The 27,701-nt window shown below is 39.3% G+C and overlaps 3 protein-coding genes across 5 annotated transcripts; 1 reads left to right on the forward strand and 2 right to left on the reverse strand.

The window, feature by feature from the left end:
• Positions 1–648: 648 nt before the first annotated feature.
• LOC133519678 (proliferating cell nuclear antigen) lies at positions 649–5,131 on the reverse strand. Its single transcript, XM_061853733.1, has 7 exons — positions 4,985–5,131; positions 4,625–4,744; positions 3,958–4,064; positions 3,409–3,566; positions 2,886–3,002; positions 1,611–1,786; positions 649–1,089 (listed from the first exon to the last, which is right to left on the reverse strand). The coding sequence occupies exons 2-7, from the start codon at positions 4,736–4,738 to the stop codon at positions 979–981; spliced, it is 783 nt and encodes a 260-aa protein (XP_061709717.1). The 5' UTR covers positions 4,739–4,744; positions 4,985–5,131; the 3' UTR covers positions 649–978.
• A 328-nt stretch (positions 5,132–5,459) lies between these two features.
• Positions 5,460–7,774, reverse strand: LOC133519677 (NAD(P)H-hydrate epimerase). The gene is made up of 4 exons (XM_061853732.1): positions 7,577–7,774; positions 7,290–7,492; positions 6,724–7,047; positions 5,460–5,783 (listed from the first exon to the last, which is right to left on the reverse strand). Exons 1-4 carry the CDS (start codon positions 7,610–7,612, stop codon positions 5,549–5,551), a joined length of 798 nt encoding a protein of 265 aa, XP_061709716.1. The 5' UTR covers positions 7,613–7,774; the 3' UTR covers positions 5,460–5,548.
• Positions 7,775–8,344: 570 nt separating this feature from the next.
• LOC133519673 (transmembrane protein 115) lies at positions 8,345–26,217 on the forward strand. 3 transcript variants are annotated; one of them, XM_061853728.1, is made up of 5 exons: positions 8,345–8,907; positions 9,094–9,289; positions 12,906–13,082; positions 16,225–16,440; positions 25,847–26,217. In XM_061853728.1, the coding sequence occupies exons 1-4, from the start codon at positions 8,397–8,399 to the stop codon at positions 16,424–16,426; spliced, it is 1,086 nt and encodes a 361-aa protein (XP_061709712.1). In that variant the 5' UTR covers positions 8,345–8,396; the 3' UTR covers positions 16,427–16,440; positions 25,847–26,217. The 3 variants fall into 3 exon arrangements, 2 of the variants coding, with proteins under 2 accessions (XP_061709712.1, XP_061709711.1); XR_009799653.1 differs by having other exon boundaries at positions 8,346–8,907; positions 16,225–16,476; XM_061853727.1 differs by lacking the exon at positions 25,847–26,217 and having other exon boundaries at positions 8,346–8,907; positions 16,225–20,251.
• Positions 26,218–27,701: the final 1,484 nt, after the last annotated feature.

Genomic DNA, 27,701 nt, shown 5'->3' on the forward strand with positions numbered 1-27,701 from the left:
CTTTTTTAGGCAGTCAGATAGAAAGTGCCCTTTAAGTGGCCAAATACATCCGTCCTTTTCTCCTATTGTAACAATTACTTTAGTTACCACTTACCACCGATACGATACCGACTGTGAAGTCAAGGTATTAAGTATCAACACGGACAAAATGCCAAATTTAAGTATACACGACCTTAATTATATGAGTACATATATTTTTATATTGCTTATAACCTGATATTTCGAAATATATGGGTAACCAAACTTTTTATTTGAGGGCTAATCACTGGCTCTTCCGCTTCCTTTCCGCGGACCAGATTGTTTGGACGTTGGCTCTCCAGGGGCCTATTGCAGAAAAAAACAAGCTAATGCTATTAGTTATTTTGTATGTACAGTCAGCATTAAAAGTAGCGGATCAAATAACGCTTCAAAGTATCTACCATTCTTTAACAGCTCCACAAAAATTATGTCTTCAATAGACTATAACTAAGACTGTAAAGGATACACTTTTGAACGTGAATCCGGGATGTCAGATAATTTTGACGCGTTGTTTCATCCGCTACTATTGATGCTGACTGTACAATCATAAATTGTATTAGCTTGTATCCCCTGATTATATTCTTTTCGGAAGTAGGAGTATCACTGGATGGAGCAAATTATACTCGAAAATGGTTTATGGAATTACGTATATTGTGCAACATAGTACAAAAATAGCATAATTTATATCAGTCGTGACGATACTTGCGCGAGCCCCGCTCATTTTAGCAGTCTGGCTAACAAATCTGGAAAGTTAGGTCATATCCACAATTATTTTTAACTTTAACACGCTAAATGAATGAGCCGGCTACTTTCAAGCTTCTATAGCCAGATTGTAATTAACTAAATTTATTCTCGGAATTGACAATCATAATGACATGATAACAGGAACTGACGATATATAATACCTAAACTATTTAATAGTGTGGATTACAACTAACATTATACTTAATGGCGATTAGTCTAGCTGTCTTCCTCCTCGATCTTGGGCGCGAGATAGTAGCGGATGTGGCCGATGTCTTGGATGCGGTATTCCACCACCAACGGGACGTCAGCCGACATGGACAGTTGCACCTGTGGATAAAATTGAGTACTGTATAATATAATTGAATAAGATTCTCAGAATAGGTCTCATAAGCTTATAAGTTACTTAAAGGTGACCGCGAATGGATGAATGGAGAATGCAGCCAGAGGTGCTCACTAACAAGGCCAAAAATTTGGTTTAGATCCCAGGGGACCGTTGGCCTATTTAGAAATTTGGGCGCGTGAACTACATAGAAAATTGAGCACGTTTATGGTAGGAAAAAATTAGCATTTTTCCAAACGCAACGTCTTAGCTCATTTTGCCATGACCAGGCCGCAAAGGTCACGCTGGACGCGCTACCATTACGTCTGTTTTGTTGTTAAATAGATAAACACTAGTCTATCCTAAAAATACTGCACGCGAACGTAAGCGTGACGGGCCCGTCCATTTCGATGACAACGGCTTCCTCCTTGTCCACGGACGCCGTCTGCGCCGGCTTGATGAGCTAAAGCTCACGCTAGACACTGTTTTCATTCAGATCAGTCGCAGTCTGTCCAAAAGCGGTAAATACCTGCGGGCTCAGCGATGTTGCCTTCGTGAAGTAGTTGAGGTACTGGCACGCGAACGTGAGCGTGACGGGCTCGTCCATCTCGATGACGACGGCCTCCTCCTCCTTGTCCACGGACGCCGTCTGCGCCAGCTTGATGTTGGCGGAACCGATGTCGCCCGTCGATGAGAACTTCACGCCTGAGGACATTGACAAGATGACATAAATATGGAAGGGAAAATTAAGGTGTGGATTATGAATAGCATGGTTTAAATTAGAGAAAATGGAATGGGATTATTAAACGAACATAGTTGTAGAACGAATGAACATAGTAGCAACAAGCTTTGGGTTCCTACTTAATTAGGCGGGTCCACACAAAGCGAGCCAGCAAGCACGTACGCGTAGGCGGCGCGTGCGTTATCCTCGCCCGAGCGCGCCGCCTCGGTCGAGGCACGTCTACACTGAGTTTGTGCGTGAGGAAATTGCCTCGCGCGTATGCTCGCTCTGTGTGGACCCGGGTCCACACAGAGCGAGCATACGCGCATAGCCGGCGTAGATAGCCGGCTATCTACTCAATTCAAGGTACTGTTAACATTTTATATTGGAAATATTTCCGTTTTGAATTATGTTAATAATTATTACCTGTTTTGTTTCCTATTATATTGACAAAATAAATATAAAAATGGAGGGAAAAATTAAGGTGTGAATTATGAATAGCATGGTTTAGAAAATTTGAGCAAATGGAATGGGATTATTAAACGAACATGGTGCCGGTGAGTAAGGTTGCCAGAGCTCAACGAGGGGGGTGGGGTTAGGGTCGGCAACGCGCATGTAACTCCTCTGGAGTTGCAGGTGTACATAGGCTACGGAGACTGCTTACCATCAGGCAGGCCGTATGCTTGTTTGCCACCGACGTAGTATAAAAAAAAAAATAAGCAACTAACTTTGGATTCCTACTTAATCTATTGTAGCTCCTGTTCAAATTTAATATTGGAAATATTTCTCTGTTTTGAATTGTGTTAATTACCTGTTTTGTTTCCTATTATTCTCGTAGTATGTGTGTAAATTCACAAAAAAAATGGATATCTTAGAATATTTTTTTTTGCATTATACATTTATAAAATAGTTAGTAATTTGTGTTTGGTAAAGGCCTGTAATCTGTAATACAAAAGGAACCAACAATCATATTTGTTTAAAACTTTTGAAAGAGATTTTCACTTGTATTACAGGCTACAGTTGTCACTCATTATAACAAGCTGGATTACAATTTGTTAATTTTCAAAATGTCAAAATTCTTACCCTCCTTGGTGCAAGATATGACCATGGACTCGCCGAACTGGGAGAGATCACGACAGATACGCGCAAATTCCGCACTTGGTAGGCGGATAGTACAACTGTACTCAGTCTCGGGAATACCTGTTTAATTTTACAAATAAGTACTGTGAAATTTTTAATATAATTGCTGTGATTATAAATTGGAAAGTCAGTAAATTAGGTAAAAATATCTGATGTACTTAGTATCCAGACCTAAACATTTTGGAATCTTTAAGGCTTACTTATAAAGTAAAAATATAAATAGAGAAGTGTGTGATCATGAAAAATAATTAAGTTTTGCGCGCTTTATGTGAGTCTTGCATGAGTTGCGCTAATTAGGCGCGCAATTTGAAACTAACATGCATGCTCATCACACCATGTGCATGCTCAAATGTGCACATGAAAGTCTAATTGCGATAAATAAATAATAATAAAAATAGGATGACTCCTCACTCACAACTGAATCGCACAAAGTAGCAAAATAAATCATTATCTTCATACAACTTACCTAAATGTTCAAGGTCCAAATTCATGAGTTTCATTTCATAATCAGAGACTTTTTCCTGGTTGGGGCTCTCAAAGACAAATGTGACGGTGTCTGCATTGTCTTGTGCCTTCATGGTCACTGTGTCTTTATCGCCTGCACATTTGAGGATCTTGGACATGCTGTGGTAAAATAATATTTATTTAATTATTTTGAGCATAAAAAAATACTTTAACATTTAATCTATTTATTTAATATCAATGTTAGAGGTAGATTTGATGCTTCTTTTTCTTCCTTGAAACTGTTTAAAAATAATCTACATTTAAATAAATTCTGAAAATCTAATCTTTATTGGATCTCTAGGTAAAATCTGAAATTTAAATTGAATTTTTATGACAATATATACTCATAAATCTATATCTGTAAAATAGGATACCTACATGACAAGTTCCCGCAGGAGAATATCTATTTCAAATTTAGTTAATTGTCAGACAGTTCATTCCAAGAACTCTAAAATTATGCATGCCAGTTGAAGAGTTAAGAAAGAATAATTTGGTGACTAAATAAACTTACCTTCCCAAATTCATGCCCATGGAAATGTTTCTGTCACATCTGTATTTGTCAAAGCCATCAGCTCGGAGAGTGAGAGACACCAGTGACACATGGGAGTTGTCCATGGCCTAATAGAATACAAAGAAGAAATTTATAAATGCATCTAAATCAGCTGTTCCTTTTCATGGGACAAATGTGGTGTTGTCATCAAATAGATAGTGACTACTAGATATATTGTAAGCCACCTTTGTTACCATGGAAATAAAGTTGGTTTCTAATATATTTAGCCGTCTATATTTATCCAAACCCAAGTTATGAGGGTAAAAAAAAAGCGCTTCAAGAAAAAGTGGGTAGTGCCCTTGCGCTTGACTTTGCTTGTCTTGGCGGCGCACTACCATGCTTCCAGATTATTTCATGCTAAATATAAAATAATCATTTTCAGTCATTATAATAAGTGTAACAAAAGAGTTAACATGGCAGCGGACAGCTATGGTTTGCAACCCCTGATCTAAATTATTTGTCTTGAGTTCAGTATTGTAACTAATAAATAAGACTGTACTTAAGGTGAAAATTTTGAATTATCAAAGAGATAATCAATATAGTTATATTCAGGTCATGAACGAATTAGTTTATTATACGTATTTTTGAAATAGGTTAGGGTAATCCTTAAACAGACAAAGGAATTTACCTGCAATTGAATTCCATTGTCATCGCAGTCAAACGTGGCTTGTGTTAGCAGATCTTTGATGGCTTCCAGCACCTTTTTGAGGATCGAGCTTCGGAGTAGACGTGCCTCGAACATTGTTACCTGGCAATGATATTACACCTATCGTTTACATTATACTTTCGAATGTAGCATTTCTTTTAGTTAATCAAGTTAGAAACTAGTGGTTCAATTCAACTACAAGCGTTGGTAACAAACAATACATGAGTACATGACACAAAACGTACAACGCAGGTAACGGATTTTGAAAAAGTTAGTACACCGTTTTAAATGCACTAAAGCATGTACACATGTTATATATGTATAAAGCACGATAATACTCACGTTTTACAGAAAATTTGCAGGATTGCAACAAGAACAAATGCCTTGAGACTAAATAAATGACGCTGGGTGCTGCTGACCTCACGAGCTTGTGACAGCCGGTGGAGGGAAAAAACGGCGCGAAAAGAAAACGACAGTTCAAACGTCAATCATGTAGCTCCTGCTGCGTGGATCAACATTGCGAGTTATAAAGTGTGTCTCGAATAGCACCATTTTTTTTTATTAATAGTAAGTTGGCAAACCTGTCTGTTAAACTTGCGGCGGTGAACTTTAAAATATAGTCTGTCAAGCCATTTCCGTCAGTAGTTAAAGCGCAAATCTAATAAATGCAGGCGTATTGTTATTTTTAACAAAAAAAAAAGTAATGGATGAGCTGGATCAAAAAATAAAATTGCATAGTTTTTAAAGCAGGTAATTTTTAGCTTTGTGTTTTATTAAGCGTCATAGCATAACCATATTAAAGCAATGAAACACAAGATTTCAAAGTATAATAACATTTTATTTCTCTTTAAAATTACACCAACCACTTAACCCCTATTAAAAGCTTATTTCCACATGATAGAAAAGTTAACAAGACAACTGAACTACTTGTTCTTGATCTGGATAAGGTGGCAGAGACAAATTATATTTTGAGACAATTCCTGGTGGCAGAAATCTGCCTCCAAGGTAATGTTTAGCATCCTGAAGAAATTCTGGCTTTGCACAAAGCTTAGGAGCTGATAAAGAGATCAGAAGAGATGGTTTTAATGCTGGTTCATTGCCTGGTCCTTTTTCGACGTCCCATCCACTTGGAATATCTACACTGTAAAACAAAATTTTATGTTACTAAAAAAATATTTAGGACCACCAGGGGAGCTGCGGTCTGGCCGGCCGCAGCAACATTGGGCTGACGACCTAACCCAGGCTATGGGATAGCAATGGATGGAAATAGCTTTGAACAGACGCTTGGAACAAATGAATTGAGTTGGAGGAGGCCTTCACCCAAAGAGGGGTTCACTGCTAAGCAAAGGACAATAAATTTAAACATACAAATCGTCAGGTGACAAGCAAAACTCACTAATTACAGTAATTACCACTACAAGTTCATAGCCATAATGAACCATATTACTACTATAATAAGTTTGATTTTTGTTTAATAATTTTATTAGTAATTATTGAGTTTTGCTTGTCACCTGACGAAATGTTAACCAACATAGTGTGAATAACTCTTCAAGTGGCATATGTTGTTTTTGAGTTATTAGAATTTTGATTTTATTTCAATAACCGGGTCCGTACAATACGGCCAGTGTAGACCTCGGCCGAGGCGGTGCGCGCGTTTTCCTCGGCCAAGTGTGCCGCCTCGGCCAAGGCACGTCTATACTGGCCATATTGTGTGTGAGGAAATTGCCTGTATGCTCGCTCTGTGTGGACCCGGCTAATTAATCAAATTTGAAATTAAAATGACATAATCGGTTGGGAGTCAAAGGCCTACCACTCCAACGGTTATATTACTTTTTAATTTATTCATTAAAAAAAAATTGTTAAATTAAAAATGTTTAGTAAAAATTTTAGTTTAACCCTTTAAAGCACAATAAATGGCGTGAGTTCATGCTTCTTTGATGATCAATTTATCAAAATTTGTAAAAAAATGAAGAAGAAAAGGAAGAAGAAGAGATATTGTGTCTACATTGCCTAATAAATTATTAAATATGGTTGAGAAAACAATGGTTTCTTAATACATAATGAATTAAAATGCAAAATACCTGCAAACTGGTAGTCCTGCATTGATCAAAGCATCCAATGCAGGTTTCAACTGGTCTCTGACTGGCGGTTTAAAACTAAACCCAAATAGTGCGTCTACAAGTACTTTGTAATTTTGTTTTAATTCTGTTACGGGTGGTAAGTCATCAACAATTTGCACATTAAACTGCTTGCACTGTTCTAGTAAGTTCTCATAGAGGAGCTTGGGTGTGCGTTTAGGGTAGTGGACTGCCACTGAGTATCCAAACAGAGCCATGTGGCGGGCCGCCACCAAGCCATCACCTCCATTGTTGCCTGGGCCACAGATTATTAGGGCAGATTGATGACTGAAAAGAAATTTACTGATTTTTACATTTATTCTTGAATAATAAATAAATAACTAGGACTTGATTCTCAACATCAAAGAACTTATAGTATTTATTATAGACCTGCTTGCATCTGCTAGTAAATTTAATTATGATCCTTCAATAGTAGTTTAAATAATTGTAACTAACTAAGTAAGTACAATATAAAACAGTATAGTAGGCTTCATAAGAAAGGACAAGATAATAATTAGAACAAGTTTTACGTTTGAGGTGGATAGACTTTCGCTACCGCTGTCGCCACGCTCAATCCAGCCAGCTCCATCAACTGGTCGACGCTGAATTTGTACTCATTGAATAAGTCCTGGTCCAGCGCCGCTGCGTTCGACTGTGTAAGGTAGCTCACCCGGCCACTGCTGCATTGTTTCACACCCGTCATCCCGTTAACCCACACGCTGGCTGCCCGCAACTAAAATTATCAGTTTATTAACAAATGTACTTGTATTAGTATTTAATTTTATTGGTTATTTACTAGAGTATACCGCAATCATACCAACAAAGCGCTGCCGATGTACCGGAGGAAAAACATTTACCCATTAACGATTAAGGAGTCTAAGCAATTGTAGTTTGCGGTATGGCAAATCAAATTACTTTAATAAAATAAAATATTATAAATATTTATTATTCAACTATGAAATCACAACAAGGTCGTTGACATTGTCAATAACACAGATAACACAGATAATTGTAATTAAAACGTAGTGATTATATGCTCTTTGATTGTAATCATTGACTTTTGACATTTTCTTATCAGACTATTTGAGGCAACATTTTGTCTTTGGTTTTTTGAAGGAATCACAATAAATTTATTAATTGTTTTTTTTTTTTCAAATGAAACTATAGTCTGACAAACATAACTTGTCAGTCAGTAAGTAACAGAAAAATATACTTCAGGAAAATTATAAGTTCTTTGATACTCATCTCTTAACTAAACTAAACAATAACGTAAATTAGATTTAAAAAGCAGAGGGTTCCATTTTTAACCGACGAAAAAAACGGAGGAGGTTCTCAAGTCGACGCGTATATATATATTTTTTTTTATGTATGATCACGCATAACTTTTTACTCCGTATTTATATATTTATAATCTGTAATTTTTGGAGTCGGTGCCAGCCTCAAACAAACTTGAGCACCTGGCGGAGGTTGCATGGAATGTGTTGCGTTCAACTCAAGTTCAACTCTTCACTATGGAACCCAAGAAATTTACAGGGTTAATTTCAATCCTATTCCAATAAAAGTAAACGTTTCGTTTCTGAACGGAAAACAATTGACAGATATCTAATGTCTATTTTTCCCAATCAACCGTCACAAAAATGGCTGCGCTTAGAGTATTTAGCCGTAATTTACCATATTTTCGACAACAATTTTCAGCATTACTAGGAAACACATCGCCTTCAGTGAAATTTATTTGCGTTGTCGTAGTAATAGGATACGTGTTATCGTTCTCTGAAGATGTCGTGAACGTTCTAAGTGTAACACCAGGATATTTGTTGCCTCCTTCGTTTCAATTGTGGTCTACTTTTACGTTCTGGTTTCTCGAGATACACTTATGGGAAGTAGTTATCGACATAGTAACTGTGGGACTGTGTGGGAAGTTAATAGAGCCGCTATGGGGCCAAATGGAAATGATGAAGTTCTTCTTTCTGACGAACTTTGGCGTGGCATTTCTAACGACGTTTTACTACTTGGTGATATTTGCGTGCACGGGCCAGACATCGTATCTGTTTGACATACATGTGCACGGCCTGGCAGGGTACCTGGCCGCGGTGTGTGTGGCAGTAAAGCAGATATTACCTGATCATCTGCTTGTAAAGACACCATTAGGTATGACATACGTTGTTTTGTTTCCTGTAAATATGTAGTTTGTTTCTTATATCTTTTCTATTATTTAAGATGCAGTTAAGGTGGTTACTTTGATGACAAATCAAAGTGTAAAGAAAACTATAAGAATAATTAAGTATAGAATAAAATGAGATAAATCTCTATTTCTAAAATATTAATCTATTCCAGGCAAACTTACAAACAGATCCTTACCACTCCTACTGCTTATAGCGGCTATAATCCTATGGGCTATTGGGGCCCTGGAGGGGACGTATCCTTGCATGTGGGGCAGTGGTACCATACTATCGTGGATGTACCTCAGATTCTGGCAGAGACATAGCAGTGGGACCCGAGGGGATATGGCTGATAATTTCAGCTTTGACAAGTGAGTTTCATGTGTGTAACAGTGATGTCACTGATAAGGTGGTAATTTTAAACAGATATTGAAGTATGTGTGTCAAATTGTGTACACAACACTTATGTTTTTAAATTTCATGGAAGGTTTGGTATCAGTAGATAGATACTTTTTATCTGCAGTTAATATAAAAAATGCTGTAATTCTTAATATTTAAATCCTCCTTTAACGGGCAAGAATAAAAAAGATCCTCAATTCAGGCCTCATCACCAATCTATAGTCTTAAAAATTCTGTAAAAGAAAAAAGAAAAAGAAGATATAGGGTGGTCTTTTTCGAGACTGTTACCCTATGAAGGGTGAAATGAAACCAGCACACTTAGACAGGCCTTCCTAGCTTCACTGGGACTAGTTGTCTCACTTGGGGTGTCTAACTTACCTGCATTTTGTTATTTTCATACCTTTTTATATTATTATATATTATTAAATTAAGGCACTTTCCAAATCATTTAAATATTTATACAAAGTATACTGTATTCTACATAATAACAAATGGAATTCCTACAAATGCTGATGAGGAAAAACTTACATATTATTCTTTTGTATGACACTATAATGTCATTGCACTAGCTTCCGTCCAGGCTCTAGTCTTCATCCATTTGATGGAGTAGCAAATAATATATTAATTTTTTTATTTGCAACCTGTGAAATTTAATTCTTTATGTAGATACAGTTGTGTGCAATATAATAGCAGTACATAAGAAAATGTAAATTAAGGGAAAACTATAACTTTAGAACAATAATATTGTATCTTTTTATATAATTATTCTGCACTACTTGATATTGTTACAAAATTAACTGTAACTTTTACTTAATGATATTGGAAGTAAAAAAAAATATCATGACAATTGGCTGTTTTTACTAAGTTGCGGAAATTCCTATAAAACCGTTAAAACCTACGAAAAAAATACAATTGTGTACTATAATTGTAATTTAGAATCTTTCCTATTATTTCCAATCAAAGCTTTACATCTAAACCCAAGTCATCCAGAAAAAAATTACTTTTCTATAAGACAATCTTCGTCGCAGAGTGTACTGCTATTATATTGCACACAACTGTAGATCTATTGTTGAGAAATTAAGGATTGCAATAAGTCCAAATTTGTGCAGCAAGGTAGGTTTATATTAAAATTTCGTCAAATGGACGAAAACTAGAGCAGGACAGAAACTAGCACAATGACCATAGTATAGTAATAGGCAATATAATGTCATTTTATCAATGACACAGTGACTCAGAGTAATCCATGATACCTAAACCCCCGACTAAAATACTATGTTAAAAAATACTTTTTTTTTTAAATATAAATGGGTATAATAAGACTAAATGTGTAAAAACAACTATATTTATACATTACTGCAGTACAACCCTATATAATAACAGTTTTGAATGATTCATGGTTAGTTTCACTAGACTTAAATCAACCGGGATGAGAACCATGATTAACTTTATATTGTTTTTGAGCTCCCAATACTTTGTTATTGAAAGGGAACGCAGGGCACTGGCAGTAAGAGCTAATATGTTGATTCGCAGGTTTGCGCGTTGTACAGTGGATGTCAAGAAAACATTATTTATGTCATATTGCCAATCATTCTACACGTGCAGCCTATGGATCAATTATACGAAGCGCGCTTACAGTGCTCTGCGTGTCCAGTTCAATAACGGCTTCAGGATGCTGTTGGGGCTACCACGCTTTTGCAGTGCCTCAGGCATGTTTGCGCAAGCACGAATGGACGATTTTCATGCAATTATGAGAAAAAGAATCGCCTCTCAAATGCATCGCTTGCGGGGTAGCACCAACAGCTTGCTGGTAGATATAGCGGAGAGATGGGACTGTCCATTTTTTTGTCACTGGGCGTCAGCTCATCGTCCTGTGTACCAAGACCCCAAATGAAGCCGTGAGACCTAGGTTAAGATGTACTAACACTAGTATTGTAAGTCTGTATATAACTAACAATCTATGGGCAAATTGGCCTGAAATACAGAAATAAATTAAATTAAATTTGATACAAGCAGATGATTTAAGTCTAGTTAAACCCTATACAGTTCCAAAATTTAATTATAAAATCTCATTTATCAAACAGCTAATCCTTTTGCGAAAATCTAAAAATCTATCTGCAGTAATAAATAGTACAAACAGTTATGTGCGCACCTCAGTGGAGTGAGTAACTGTTTATTTAACAGTTAGTGTAAACTGTATCATAATAAAGTACTGGTGAATATCATACATAGTTTATTTGTTTACAAAGCTTGTTTCTTTGTTGTCCCACTTTTGATGTGATTAGTCATGGGAACATCTTCAGAAAGAAGTGCAGGGATGTGTTGCAAATGCAATTAATATTAGATCAAGTATCATTATGTACCATTTAGGCCGCGGACTGGACGCCAGTAGCGCGTGGCGCGTCGTATCAAGGTCATTCATCCATTGCGCTCGACCAAATGTATAAACGGCCTTGATTTGCCACTTGCCGCGCTGCGCGCAGCTCGCGTCCAGTCTGCGACGTGTATTCCCGTCTGTCTCAGCCGGGCAAAGGTGCTACATAAAAATCAATCATTCCCATCTGTGCCCGCCTCTTGTATGACGGTGGTCACGTGGGGCGGGCACAGATGGGAATACATCGTCTGCGTTTCTTGTAGTCAGATAGAGTCAGACCAAAATAAGTTGGTAGCGATTTTGATAGCCGACCAGGTGGCGCAAATGTCAACTAAACGTCATGATTTTATAGAAATTTGACATTTAAAATAACCCATGCACCGTCTGGGCTATCAAAATAGCTGCCAAATTATCTTGGTTTGACTCTAGTCCTATATTTGGAAATTTCTTTTTAATTTGCATTCATTAGCCGGGCCCACACAGCAAGCATACGCGCGAGGCAATTTCCTCACGCACAAACCGGCCAGTGTAGACGTGCCTCGGCCAAGGCGGCACACTCGGGCGAGGAAAACGCATGCGCTGCCTCGGCCGAGGCACGGCAGCTATTTACGGAAATCATCACCACTTGGTAAAGGGGAATGGTAATGTAGACCATAAAATAATGGCGCTTTATCTATTATTAGAGGTCTCCAAAGTTTTTGACCTGAGGGCTTTGGCAGGTCTTCAGCTCTCCCACTTTCATTTCATGATTGAATATTTATCTTTAATATCATTCAAAAATATACTCAGGCTTAGAACGCCGGATCCCTTTGTTTGACATAATTATTGAAAGTCATAATGTAATGATAGTCATATTATCATTAGTCATAACTCTGAAACCGTTAACTTTTCAGGAATTTCCTTAGATTATCCTATAGATTGGTTAGGTTAGGTTAGGTTTGTTTTATGGCAATCCTGAAAAGTTACGCGTTTCTGAGAAAAACCAAATTATGACTAACGAAAATGTGGACAAACAATACATTATGACTTAAAACTTTATGGGAAACAATAGAGACCCTTAGAACGCACTCCGGTTTCAATCTTGCAATTGCGTGCGCTTATGAAGCATGCTATACATTACACTTTTAGCGGTTCTGAAACCTCGAGAAATTTATCGCAGTGCGTTTAAAGCCTTATTCTTAATAAAAATAAAACTCATTAATGAAAACTTGTTCCAGCTTCTTCCCAACAGTCCTACAGCCCATAGTGCGGGGTATCCTGGGCCCGCCGCACCGCTGCTTGGTGCGCATCGGGCTGTGCTCGCCCAGCCAGCGCCGCGTGCACCTGGCCATGAGTCCTCGCGGCGTCACCATCTCCATGCCGGGCGTGGAGCCCCAGGATATGGAGAGGAGAAGGTAAGTTAATACCTACATGAATTTTATTGATATAGCTTACAAAATAAATTACAGATAATAGCAGGATTTTCTTTATTATTGATTTACAGTTCAGATCTGTACTATAACTTCAAACAAGCAGAAAACTAGAGTGATGAATTGCTAATTTTAGCAAGCTACCGACTTGCTACAGCCTGTGTAAAATGTTGAAGTGGGTAAAATTTATGTAGGGGAGGCTTCCCATCTAACACTACGACTATGGTAAACGCACAAGGCTAACTTAATGATTTCGCCGCCACGTCAATGAAGTAATAAAGTGTCATCTACGCCACGTCAAAAATTGCACGTATACAAATCTGACTAAAACCACGACTTGATATGAAGTCGTGGCGTGTGGAGCACGAAATGTACTGACTTTATATCAAGTCAATGGCGGCGAAAAGGTTACTAAGACTCGATCAGGTAAACATCGTGAAATAATAGCTACTGATTGTTAATATGCGTGTTGTCGATCCTTAATACAAGGCGTCCCTTTGACCGCCAACGACGTCAACTGACGCTCGCGGCTACGGCCCAATATTGACCTTCGTGAATTCTGACAAGGTTCACGTTGACGAAGGCGCACCATAGCCGTGGCGTTCAAATCTGATCGTTTACTATGTTTTCATAATTGAGACTTTCTTCAGATAGTTGTGAATACCTTAGCCGCTCCGATATATCAGATAGCGACTGTACACAAAATACGCTTATGTGGTTTAGCGGCTGCGACAGTGTCTTAAGGCTGCCTGTCCACTGGAGCGGAACGCTGAGCTAAATAAAAATCCTCTAATATTGGTGGATTTTTATGTCTTTAGGCGGGTCCACACAGAGTCAACATACGCGCGAGCAATTTTCGGAGCGATGTTCGGGACGTGTTTGTTTGGTGCGCGTGGTTATTTTGTTCCGTAGAAACATCCAATTGGAAAAAATGAATAAGACCAATGTTGCAAATTAATATCCTTTTTACGTAGAGAATCTTGGAGAATTTAAAAGCTGGAGATGCCTTGACTGTAATTTTCTGTACAAAATAGTCTGCCGATTTTGGCGGGGGAGCGGCACGTCAAACAACAAGTCCATACAATACATATGACCATTGGCCGAGCTTTTCGACAGAAGGGTAAGCTCTTAAAGGCGTCTCCAGTTGTTAAATCCTCCAAGTAGCGAATACATGATATGGGATGCTAGAGATTTCAACTATACGAACAGGGGAATTAGAGGGGACTGTTGTTTAATTTGATTATAAATTTAATAAATAGACGGAGACGAGTCTTCCGTCGCTAAATATCGCTGCGTGGGAAACACCATCTCCCTGAAAGTGATGCCTTTCTTCAATTCGTGTCTTTCCATTTAATTTAGTTTTACATGTAATTGTGAACATAACAAGTCGAATCACTCCTTTTTTAATGCGTTTAAAATTCATCTTAACTTAATTTTATAACCTGGAATTCCGTATCGTGATTGATATTTATAGATTTGTTGCACCCAAAATCTCCTGCAACTTGTTTGTTTTCGTTTTTTCTTTTGGATTGCATTGAAAAGCAAAATAAAACATACACGAGCTACAGCAGGGACGCCATCTTGCACAGCAAATTGGCTCGACTGAGGCAAAAGTTACACGCGCACGCGGCCGCGTGAGGCCTGTCGTTTGTCGCGCGAGGAAATTTCCTCGCGAGGCTGCTCGCTCTGTGTGAACCCGGCCTATTCACCGATCCACTGCCTCGCTCTGGTCGAGTAAACAGGCAGCCTAAATGGTCGGGCCACGATACTTTCAAACGGGATATGTACAGGCGTGACGTTGCAATAGCAACTCTGCCTCAGCCTCCTTATTATATACTAGACTAAACTTTGCTCCTTCAAACAAGGCTGTGTGATGACAATTTTATAGGCATGATAATACCATCTTATCTATCAACTAATCGATAGCACTTAGAATTAAGTGGCGCCTTTGATTTGTTATTGTTTCTGGTCTAGGTCTTATTTTTCATCGTAATATTGTCAGGTTACAATTTTTCGGACTGATTTATAGTATGATACGTATGCTGGTTAAGATAATCAATAATTTAACTATCTGATACGACGCCTACGAGCGAGTACACTTGTCTTAAGGCTTGTTTACGTATTGATTATTACTATCTCGGTAGTATTAGTACGGAAGTACTATCTTGGACTATCGATGTTCGAAATGACAGTGATATATGTTTTCAATTAAAAAAAAAGATTTAATTCAGACTTTAAAAATCCATATCTTGTTAGTATTACTTAAACGAGGGAACCTATAAACTAATAAGTGTTAATAGGTTAGCGTGGTATGGGCATTTAATGAGGAGGGATGAATGCCATATAGGAAAAAGAATGTTAGGAATGAATGTTGATGGACGGAGAGCGGGTGGTAGACCCAAAAAATGGATGGATTGTGTGAAAGAGGATATGAGAAAGAAAGGAGTGAGTGCTGAGGTGACGAAAGATAGAGGAGAATGGAAGAGAAGAACATGTTGTGCGAGTAGAACATGTGTGAACGTGGGATAAGGGCAGGAGGAAGAAGAAGAAGTGTTACAACAACATGAGTTAAATGCATTATTTAATTATTTGCATAAAATCCGAATGCGAGGAAAATCTACAAAATGTCCAATATTTTATGTTAGTTTACCGTATTTGTTCAAGATTAAAGAAAATCGTACTCGGGCCGGTCGGGGGCGCGCCGGCAGGGCTGGCAGGCAGTATGGATGGTAGATGCAGAACTTTATTGCTAAGTTTATAAGGATCGTAATAAATGATTTCACTTTATGCTCTAGAACATAATAAGCAATTTTATGTCGCTTACACGCGACTTAAATGTCAATTTTACGAGCATGAGAAGTGAAAAATATATATAAAATTCAAAATTTTCGAAAATTAATTCTGTTATTTAGTTTCCTTAAAATGTACTCAGCCATACGCCGCATTTAACGAAAATAGGCGGGTCCACACAGAGCGAGCACGTCTACACTGGCCGTTTTGTGTTTTTGTCTTTTTTGTTGCCTCGCGCGTATGCTCGCTCTGTGTGGACCCGCCTATTCAATAAAAACACCGTTTAAGCATATTTAGATAACTGCGTGACAAAATTACATAGACTTTTTTCTTTCAGACAAATCGCGCTCAAAGCTCTAAGCGAGCGCCTCTCGAAAACGTCGGAACAGACGCGACAGAAGAACCTCTCGACCAAAGTGAACATGGAGGCCGTCCGCAAAGCGCAGGCCGCGCACGTCACGCCCCCCTTCCCCGCCGAGCCCGCGCCGCCGGACGCCGCGCTCGTGGACCTGGGCCCGCCCACCACCAAGCACTCGTGATCTACCAACTATATGTAGGAGGAACGTTCACCGGGGAGGGTTGTAATTAGGTGATCGAGTGTGTTTGGGTCTGGCGAAAGTGCCGCTAGCGCGCTATTTGCTAATCGCTCGCCCTTTACGTCGAACCAAAAAGATCCGTTGCACTACGGACTGGATCGGCCGAAAAGACGACATTTGTACTTTTCTGAGAAAAACATTTTTTTAAAATGCTATTTGTAAAAAGTAGAAAAATTAAGTTTTGGAAGACGGGTTGGCTAATAGTTTCCGTGAAACAAGATACCTATTTTTGGGTCCCATACAAAAAGCAGACTTTATTTTCTTCTGCTTTCAATATGCCTTATTTTGAGGAAATGTATACCACATGTGTTGTTCCTTAAACAATTTCCCATCGAATAGCATAAAAAAAATGATTTCCTTAAAAAAATACGAATATCCTCTTTTCTGCCAATCCAGCCCACGGTGCGTTGATTGTACGATGGAATCATAGAGCAACTTATATAATATATGGGTAGAGTGGTTTATCAGAGTTTGAAGTTAAACGACTCATAAGATGTGTTGTGTTTATCACATTCATTGCCAAGAACACGTGTTCATTTTGTACTGGAAATGAGGCACTCGGCACCGAAAGTGTTAAGGAAAATTCATACTTACTTCAAATTTGTCAGGTGAATTAGATGGAGTATGGCTCCATACATTATGCAGTAACTATGGTAGTCAAAAGTTTTGACAATTCAGTTACCACAAAACATGGCCCATGCAGCGCTTTCTGTTCCAGCTACAAACTATTACAATGAATAAACTCTTTGGTCGATCTATTAAAACAACTTGCTTGATGTTTTTCATTGAACTGCCATAACCTTGGTAATGAGGACAAAGACTGGCAACTAGAGCTACCAAAAGCAAGTGAGTCGGTAATGCCATCAGATACCTATATCGGAGCGCCCAAGGTGCTTCCAAATATCTGAACACGCCTTTATTGTCAAGGCGTTAAAGTGCATGATCCAATATTTTTGAACACCTCTGCCGCTTCGATATATCTGATCGCGACTGTACGCGAGCAGTTAGCGCACCTTTCGCTGTCAGACGCAAGCGCGCGTTCGCGCCGTTTTCGCCAGATCTGGACGCACTTATAGAAAAGAATGTCAATAGCAGTATCACTAGTGGATTTAAATTATCAAGAAATCCATTGTAGTCTAGGTAGGAGCTTCGGAAAACAAAAAACGTAAGACCTGTATGGTTTCTTATGTTTTTGTATTCTTAGAGACGTATTCTACAGTAATATGATAATTTAAATCACTAATTCCTACTGTAAAGGAGATAGAGTGCTAAATAGATAAAATATTGTGTATGTAGAACATGTTTCATTTACTTTAGCACTCTGTTATAAATATACTTACATCAGCATGATTGCGGCGTTTTTAGCCACACAAAAAAATCTAACTCTGACAGAGTGACAAATTCTTTCAGTCGCGATGGCTCGAAAACGCTAAGTGCCTTTTAATAAGGGTCATAAATATTACTTATCGGGTCATAAAATCCAGTCATTCAGTTTTCCTAAACATTTCTAATAACCTCATCAGCTGACGAGATCGAGGCTAAAATACTCGTACTTCCTCGTTAATAAAGATGCTAACAAAGAATTTCGTACATTGACTCTCCTGTTCCTATCTCTTTTGCACACGCATAGTTATATTTATTACTGTACTGCTCGCCCAGGGGTTTTGACCGCCGGTATCATGAGCGGGACAACAATATAATTACGCGCGTGCAAAAGAGCAAGGAACAGGCGAGCCAATGTACGAAATCTTTCGTGCTTAAAATTTAGCAACCCGAATCGCTTTTGTCGTGTTGTCATATGGATTTGCAGTACATTACGGTGGTTAATACTGTAAGGTGCGCTTTAAAGTTAAAATTTGATATGGAGTTCTCGCGATCATCTTGGCGGGGACAACACATCGCTATTTCACTAATAACCTTATTTTTCTATTTGTTGATACTACCTTTCTTTAATCTTTATACCGTAGACCAAGATCTCCAAAACTAGTGTTATTAGACCGCAGATTGACTTCTGTTCTTCTGGTGGTTTTTAGGATAGGGTACCGTACCCAAAGGGTAAAACGGGACCCTATTACTAAGACTCCGCTGTCCGTCTGTCACCAGGCTGTATCTCATGAATAGGGTTGCCAACCTTAGTGCACAGATTTGCGGTCAATTTGCGGGATCTGGGTATAAAATGCGGGACTCCTTCACCTGGCCTATCTGGGTAAGGTATATTGATCGTCAACTTATTGAAAGGCATGCAGAATTAAACCAATTTAACTTTCTTATTGCACATTAAAATATAACTTTTACAACAAATATTAAAAATATATTGTTCTCGTGCATTACTCGCGTCGTAATATATATTCAAGTTAAAATCACGCGCTCTCACATTACTCTAATTTACAACTGAACGTTTAAGTGCTTATAATCTGGTCTAGCCTGAAAGCGGGGCAATCGGCGTCCCGCGTGGGCTCTTTGCGGGACGCATACTTTAGGGCTCCAGAAGCGGGACGTCCCGCATATAGCGGGACGGTTGGCAACCCTACTCATGAACCGTGATAGCTAGACAGTAAAATTTTCACAGACGATGTATTTCTGTTGCCTCTATAACAACAAATACCAAAAAGACGGCGAATATATCGACGGGCGAGTCTGACTCGCACTTGCCCGGTTAAAAAAAATATGTTAATAACTGGTCATTATTTCTAATTTCGCGCAGACAAACGAATATGTTCTACTTGAATATATGGTTAAAAGTGCAGACAATCAACGTATTAAGAGAAAATCTATGAATAAAATTGTATGAAATTCGCATAAGATATGAAGAACCACCTTAACCATAGTGTGTCTAGGCTTCAAGAAACCCGATATTGCTCGACTGAAAAATTAACTAACCTAAAATATTACTTGATTAAACATACTTCAAAATAATACCAATCTCAGGCAGTGCAATTACACTGAGAGTAATTACTTAAGTTTGTTGTATAGAAAGTGTGATTTTTTCGACGGCGAATGTATGATAAATATGATAATTGTAAGGGGGAAATTTTCAGCCTGACAACATCGGGTTTCTTGAAACCTAGGAACACCACTGCAAGGATCAGAAGTCAAACCGCGGTCTAATATGCTTACGACACAGTTCTAGGGATCCTGGTCTAGCAGGTATTGCAGTTAATTGCGTTGTATGGTAAGTTGATCAGTTATGAACAAATGTTGCCTAAGTTCAGCTATTTTAAGCGCGGCTTATGTTTTAATCAAAAATTTGAGAGGTTTATAGAAAATTGGTTATAAAATGAAATGAGACGAATTTATCGGTTTTTTTTTTAAATCAGTATTGTCGGTTACTGTACGTGGATTCAGTTAGGTGTAAATCTTTAAAACCATTTGTCAATTCTAAACTAGAGATAATCGCGGCGAACGATATACAATAGTTATTTGTTTTATAAGGGGCCAGGGGGCAAAGTTGTTTATCCACTCGTGCTAATATTGATAACTGAGCTTACGAAAGATTCCAAAATTAAACCACGAGCGAAGCGAGGGTTAAACAAACTTTGCCTCCGAGTCGAACATAAGAATTTTCACCATACCAACGCGAGGCAAATACTAACTATGATGTACCAAAAACATAAAACCAAATCAAATCCAAATGAACGTAATAAAAAAAATCATCTTAAAGTTAATTCTACCAGCTAACATAGGAAACAACTGAAAACTTGCATCTGTTTACCTTGCCCCGCATGTGGATAAAATGCAATTTTCTCATTCGTTTTTGAACAATCAAGAGAGCCTTTACCAGTTGGTGTGGTGACAAATTAAGTTATTTTCAACAAGCGTGCACATAACCTTTTCAACGTTGTGTCAAACACTAAAGCTGTCACTCGGACGCACGTCACCGAAATGTCAAAACTGAAATTGAACTTTATGCACATGCATGTAGGTCTATGTTGCTGTGTCACGGATTAACCTTTTGAACGCCACGTCTATCGCACGCGGCGCGTAATCGTGAACCTTGTCGGTACGCATGAAGGTTGATATTGGGCTGTAGCCGCGCCCGTCATATGACGTCTTTGGCTGTCAAAAGGTTAATACGTCTTCAGCGTTGGACCTACGGTGCGGGTTATCCGTCATTGGCGTCAAAAAAGTTAAGAGTCCTTATTCCTACAGACGAGCGTATTTTGTAAAATGCTTCCTTTTTCATTCAAGATTACGACGTAACTATTAGTATTTATTCAAAAACTGATAACGTACTTAAATAATCGTTTCCTAAACTAGGGGCTCCAACAGTTCAAATTTTCATTTTCTCTTTTAAACCTCTTTTTTAATGAGGTTTTTTGGGAGTCTTTTCCAAATTTTGCAGTGAGATGTGGCGTTTCGGTTCTCAATTTTGCTATAAACAAGAATCATTTGGTACATGAATGACTACAATTTGATTCAACATATCTAGTACGAGGGGCTGGAATGATTAACAATCGAAGATTCATTTGAAAAAACTGATAAAATACCTTCCGAGTTTTCTTCATTTTTTTGGCGAAAACAGGGTTTTATTATATTTTATTTCCGCAAATTGTACGCATATTTTGCTTTAAAAATAATATTATAGCAAACTGTAACTTTATGTTAACCTATAAAAAAAAAATCGTAACTATGGGACCTACATTGCCGTAAATTTATATTTTTTTAAAACACGTATAAATCACGCAGCAGCGACGCCCCGCTCTCAGTCCGCGCGGAGCGCGCTTAGAGGACGGACCTGTGCTCGATTGTCAGGCATTCGTTGCGATCGTAATCAGCTACGGAGTTCCGAGAAGTGCTATATACTGCGATTAGAAAATCTTAATAAAAGTTCATTTTTTACAGTATGCCTAACAGACTCGCTTATTGATGGATTTTCAGTGTTACTTTTTTTTTAATACTAAGTCGGTGGCAAACAAGCATACGGCCCGCATATGTACGCCTGCAACTCCAGAGGAGTTACATGCGCGTTGCCGACCCTAACCCCCTTCCGCCCCTCGTTGAGCTCTGGCAACCTTACTCACCGGCAGGAACACAACACTATGAGTAAGGTCTAGTGTTATTTGGCTGCGATTTTCTGAAAAACGCATTTTCACTTGAAATTACGTTAGGGTTTGCATTATTATTTTTGACCCGGATGAAGTCCAAGTTCTCATGATGGAGTCAGGAGTTGGTCACTAGAACTCCTAATCTACTAATTATAATCCCATCGTGTTTGGGCTCAAAAGATTTGCCCTGACGAACACCATCGATCTAGATGAGGTCCAGGGTCTCATGATGGAGTCAGGAGTTGGTCACTAGAACTCCTAATCTACTCATTATAATTCCATCGTGTTTGGGCTCAACAGAGTTGCCCTGATGAGCACCTTCAATCTAGATGAGGTCCAGGGTCTCATGATGGAGTCAGGAGCTGGTCACCAGAACTCCTAATCTACTCATCATAACTCCATCGTGTTTGGGTTCAATAGAGTTGCCCTGACGAGCACCATCAATCTAGATGAGGTCCAGGGTCTCATGATGGAGTCAGGAGCTGGTCACCAGACCTCCTAATCTACTCGTCATAACTCCATCGTGTTTGGGCTCAATAGATTTGCCCTGATGAACACCATCGATCTAGATGAGGCCCAGGGTCTCATGATGGAGTCAGGAGTTGGTCACCAGAACTCCTAAACTACTCATCATAACCTCATCGTGTTCGGGCTCAATAGATTTGCCCTGACGAGCATCATCAATCTAGATAAAGTCCAGGGTCTCATGATGGAGTCAGGAGTTGGTCACTAGAACTCCTAATCTACTCATTATAATTCCAACGTGTTTGGGCTCAAAAGATTTGCCCTGATGAGCACCATCGATCTAGATGAGGTCCAGGGTCTCATGATGGAGTCAGGAGTTGGTCACCAGAACTCCTACTCTACTCATCATAACTCCATCGTGTTTGGGCTCAATAGAGTTGCCCTGACGAGCACCTTCAATCTAGATGAGGTCCAGGGTCTCATGATGGAGTCAGGAATTGGTCACCAGAACTCCTAATCTACTCATCATAACCTCATCGTGTTCCGGCTCAATAGATTTGCCCTGACGAGCATCATCAATCTAGATAAAGTTCAGGGTCTCATGATGGAGTCAGGAGTTGGTCACTAGAACTCCTAATCTACTCATTATAATTCCAACGTGTTTGGGCTCAAAAGATTTGCCCTGATGAGCACCATCGATCTAGATGAGGTCCAGGGTCTCATGATGGAGTCAGGAGTTGGTCACCAGAACTCCTAATCTACTCATCATAACTCCATCGTGTTTGGGCTCAATAGATTTGCCCTGATGAACACCATCGATCTAGATGAGGTCCAGGGTCTCATGATGGAGTCAGGAGTTGGTCACCAGAACTCCTAAACTACTCATCATAACCTCATCGTGTTTGGGCTCAATAGATTTGCCCTGACGAGCATCATCAATCTAGATAAAGTCCAGGGTCTCATGATGGAGTCAGGAGTTGGTCACTAGAACTCCTAATCTACTCATTATAATTCCAACGTGTTTGGGCTCAAAAGATTTGCCCTGACGAGCACCATCGATCTAGATGAGGTCCAGGGTCTCATGATGGAGTCAGGAGTTGGTCACCAGAACTCCTAATCTACTCATCATAACTCCATCGTGTATGGGCTCAATAGAGTTGCCCTGACGAGCACCATCAATCTAGATCAGGTCCAGGGTCTCATGATGGACTCAGGAGTTGATCACCAGAACTCCTAGTCTATTCATCATAACTCCATCGTGTTTGGGCTCAAAAGATTTGCCCTGACGAGTACCATCGATCTAGATTAAGTCGAGGGTCTCATGATGGACTCAGTAGTTGGTCACCAGAACTCCTAATCTATTCATCATAATGGTAATTTGATGGTGCTTGTCGGAGTAAATCTATTGAGCCCAAACACGATGGAGTTATGATAAATAGATTACGAGTTCTGGTGACCAACTCCTGACTCCATCATGAGACCCTGGACTTCATCTAGATCGATGGTACTCGTCAGGGCAAATCTTTTGAGCCCAAACACAATGGAATTATAATGAGTAGATTAGGAGTTCTAGTGACCAACTCCTGACTCCATCATGAGACCCTGAACATCATCTAGATTGATGGTGCTCGTGAGGGCAAATCTATTGAGCCCAAACACGATGGAGTTATGATAAGTAGATTAGGAATTATGGTGACCAACTCCTGACTCCATCATGAGACCCTGGACTTCATCTAGATCGATGGTACTCGTCAGGGCAAATCTTTTGAGCCCAAACACGATGGAATTATAATGAGTAGATTAGGAGTTCTAGTGACCAACTCCTGACTCTATCATGAGACCCTGAACATCATCTAGATTGATGGTGCTCGTGAGGGCAAATCTATTGAGCCCAAACACGATGGAGTTATGATGAGTAGATTAGGAATTATGGTGACCAACTCCTGACTCCATCATGAGACCCTGGACTTCATCTAGATCGATGGTACTCGTCAGGGCAAATCTTTTGAGCCCAAACACGATGGAATTATAATGAGTAGATTAGGAGTTCTAGTGACCAACTCCTGACTCGATCATCAGACCCTGAACATCATCTAGATTGATGGTGCTCGTGAGGGCAAATCTAGTGAGCCCAAACACGATGGAGTTATGATGAGTAGATTAGGAATTATGGTGACCAACTCCTGACTCCATCATGAGACCCTGGACTTCATCTAGATCGATGGTACTCGTCAGGGCAAATCTTTTGAGCCCAAACACGATGGAATTATAATGAGTAGATTAGGAGTTCTGGTGACCAACTCCTGACTCCATCATGAGAACTTGGACTTCATCCGGGTCAAAAATAATAATGCAAACCCTAACGTAATTTCAAGTGAAAATGCGTTTTTCAGAAAATCGCAGCCAAGTAGATTAGGAGTTCTGGGGAGTTCTGGTGACCAACTCCTGACTCCGTCATGAGACCCTGGACCTCATCTAGATCGATGGTGTTCGTCAGGGCAAATCTTTTGAGCCCAAGCACGATGGAATTATAATGAGTAGATTAGGAGTTCTGGTGACCAACTCCTGACTCCATCATAAGAACCTGGATGGACTTCATTCGGGTCAAAAATAATAATACAAACCCTAACGTGATTTCAAATAACACTGAAACTCTATAGCACTAATGTGCGCAAACGATTGGCATCTTGACTACGCAGCATGGGTGCGTAGCCACCATGCCAATCGATACGACAACGAAACACTATCTGTCTCTCTCTCGTACTAATATGCACAAACGATTGGCATCTTGGCTGGGCAGCATGGGTGCGTAGCCAACATGCCAAACGTTTACGATACGACAAGGAAACACTATCTGTATCTCTATCGCACTAATATGCGCAATCGATTGGCTTCTTGGCTAGGTATCATGGGTGCGTAGCCAACATGCCAATCGTTTACGATACGACAACGAAACACTACTCTCTCTCTATCGCACTAATATACGCAAACGATTGGTATTTTGGCTAGGCACTAAGCAAGTGTGTGGCCAACATGCCAATCGCTTACGATACGACAACGAAACACTATCTGTCTCTCTATCGCACTAATATACTTTATTTATACCTGCAGTCATTTAGTAACTTCTTCATTTTCCATTGGTGTGAAAGAGACAGAATAAAGAGCAAGGGTTATAGTACACTCTGTAGTCTGTACACTTAGTAGTAATGTACATAAAAAAAAACTACTGTGCATATACAATAAAATAAAGAGTGCCCATATGATATCATATGACACTAAAATTAATGTTGCTTGAAATTATATTGAAAACTATCAAGATTATTCTAGTCTGCATTGAAACGCGCGTCGCGTTGCCGGCGCTCGCGTACCGAGCGCCAACGCCATCTATCGAGCGTTATTTCGTGAAATCGGAGAACGCTCCAAGGATTAAGGGCTCTTAAGGGTTATGAAAATGTCGGTTGTTGACATTGACGCTAACGACCGCGTAAATTCTTTCGCACCAATTCATCAGTGCCAGCGAGATGGACTGCGATCGAGTTCACGAAGTCGCTAGGGTAAACGTCAGCTCATGGTACCCGTACTTGTTCCTTGATGGACCTTATGTCAATGTATTAACAGTAATATTTTAGCATTACTGCTATAAACAGTAATTTCAGAAGCTCATAAGAATCATCACAAATAGTGATTTCACTTCAAGGATATTTTAATATCTGTGGTTAAGGCCGGTTCCTAATTTGGCTTGGGATACAAGCCTATAATATAATATATCAGTCAAAGTAAAAAAAAAACATTTTTAACCATTTAAAATAGTTACAAAATAGATGACACTTTAATTTTTTGCTAACTTTTTCAGAATTGCGAAGTACCCCGATCCCGCAAAGCCAAATGAGGAAGCGACCAAAATGTTTAAAAATCTCAAAATATTTGGACAGTGGATGTTCAATTAAGCAGTAATTTTAAAGCATTTAAAATGAATTTACTTTTCAAATTGGAATTTCTGCAATTGCGCTGTGAATTGTTACAATTCTAGTATCTATTTTATTTCCCTTGAGCCCATACTTGTTTCAGTATCGGGACGGCGAGTATGATATACAAAGAAAGATATTTTTTGCAGATTTTAATGCATTTGTTAAAATTTAAATCAAGATATTGGGAGGTGTGAATGAGACTTGTAAATATAATTAATATTGACTAGTGTTACATTAATAAATAATACCCAATCAATGTGGTGTATATTTTTATTTATATTATATTCCAGTCTCTTATACCTATTTGTGGTTTCATGTCGTATGTAAGGGTTTTATAATTTATTATTTTCTTAGTACAAATTTTGACGTAAGTTTTGAGTAACGATCGGAATAATAATGTATACATAGAAAATCATATGAAATAATCGCATTATTATTATGCACTGGACTTTCACAAGTACATATATCGAGGAGTGGGTAGTCAAACTCGAAATTGGAACTGTGCGACATTCGTGGAGTTCTAATTTTAATAAAAAATATTTTGATTTATCAGGTTTCACCTCCCAGCCCTCAGTATATAACGTCTTATCATATTTAACTCGTCAAAGCCGCATTTCACTTCAGTCTCAAGTCCACTGTATCCTTCACCATTGTATCGTGATATTCACCCGAGTAACAGTGTCTTTTCCTAACTGAGGAGATGCTCAATCGGTGCGTGCGGCGAGGCGTTCCATGTTCACCTTTTGAACGCCAACGACTTTAACTGACGTGCGTGACTTCAGCCCAATATCAACCTTTGTGCATTGCGACAAGGTTCATGATGATGCACTGCACACACCATAGTAGTGGCGTTCAAAGGGTAAACAAATGTAAACTTATGCTCGTGGTCTTCGGGCACACTGTACAAGCACTCGGAAGCTGGGGTGCCGGCGATGTATAGTTACTCGAACGTCGTAGAGACCTATTGGAATCGAGAGATTAGATGATAGGAAGAAAAAAAGGTTATATAGTTTTCTTATTCGGCGAGCAGGAAAACGTCTATAGATTTTTTTAAATTTCAGGGGGATAGTGGAGGGTTAAAAGAATCGTTAAGTAGATTGTGGGTTTAGTCAATTTGATATTTTTTCCATAACTTAATCTAACAATTATTTGTTAGCATTTCCTTAATCTGACGATCATAAATACGGCGCCTGATTTTCACATTGTAACCTTCAAGAAAAAAAATATTAAATGAATTATTATTGATTAAGAAAATGCGTACTAATAATTGTCAGATTTAGTAATAGCACAAAATAGCAGTAATTTGGACTAAAACGATCAAATCTTTAATCTGCATAACGATTTTTGAACACCCCATCAACAACCCACCAACCAACGGATAAAAGGACGGCTAAAAGTGGATAAGGTAGACTTCACGGGATAGCGAAATATCATATTTTAATCTGACGTGCTAGAGTAACTACAAAAGTCCCCTGTTGGGCTCCCCAACCATAACGTCCCGCCGAACGGAGCCACTGAGGTCGTACACTGTAGTGAGACGGAGCTTTGTCCCGGTGCGGGTGGCGGTGGTGTGGACGCGGCTACCGGTAGTAGTGCTGCGGCCAGGCGGGCGCGTAGCCGTCCGGCCAGCGCTCGGGCGGCGGTGTGGACGCGGCTACCGGTAGTAGTGCTGCGGCCAGGCGGGCGCGTAGCCGTCCGGCCAGCGCTCGGGCGGCGGTGTGGACGCGGCTACCGGTAGTA

The sequence above is a fragment of the Cydia pomonella genome, chromosome 7 (assembly GCF_033807575.1).
Source record: "Cydia pomonella isolate Wapato2018A chromosome 7, ilCydPomo1, whole genome shotgun sequence".
In the NCBI taxonomy this organism is placed as follows: domain Eukaryota; kingdom Metazoa; phylum Arthropoda; class Insecta; order Lepidoptera; family Tortricidae; genus Cydia; species Cydia pomonella.

What these genes read in the sequence shown, in the direction of transcription:
- LOC133519678 (XM_061853733.1), bottom strand. Translation starts at nt 4,738, where the DNA reads ATGTTCGAGGCACGTCTACTCCGAAGCTCGATCCTCAAAAAGGTGCTG. An exon ending in ATGGGCATGAATTTGGGAAG is followed by an intron (nt 3,567 to 3,957) that starts GTAAGTTTATTT and finishes ATTTTACCACAG; the next exon opens with CATGTCCAAGATCCTCAAAT. An exon ending in CATATCTTGCACCAAGGAGG is followed by an intron (nt 1,787 to 2,885) that starts GTAAGAATTTTG and finishes CAATGTCCTCAG; the next exon opens with GCGTGAAGTTCTCATCGACG.
- LOC133519677 (XM_061853732.1), bottom strand. Translation starts at nt 7,612, where the DNA reads ATGTTTTTCCTCCGGTACATCGGCAGCGCTTTGTTG. An exon ending in ACATCGGCAGCGCTTTGTTG is followed by an intron (nt 7,493 to 7,576) that starts GTATGATTGCGG and finishes TGATAATTTTAG; the next exon opens with TTGCGGGCAGCCAGCGTGTG. An exon ending in GCAGGACTACCAGTTTGCAG is followed by an intron (nt 5,784 to 6,723) that starts GTATTTTGCATT and finishes TTTGTTTTACAG; the next exon opens with TGTAGATATTCCAAGTGGAT.
- LOC133519673 (XM_061853728.1), top strand. Translation starts at nt 8,397, where the DNA reads ATGGCTGCGCTTAGAGTATTTAGCCGTAATTTACCATATTTTCGACAA. An exon ending in GATAATTTCAGCTTTGACAA is followed by an intron (nt 9,290 to 12,905) that starts GTGAGTTTCATG and finishes AACTTGTTCCAG; the next exon opens with CTTCTTCCCAACAGTCCTAC. An exon ending in CAGGATATGGAGAGGAGAAG is followed by an intron (nt 13,083 to 16,224) that starts GTAAGTTAATAC and finishes TTTTTCTTTCAG; the next exon opens with ACAAATCGCGCTCAAAGCTC.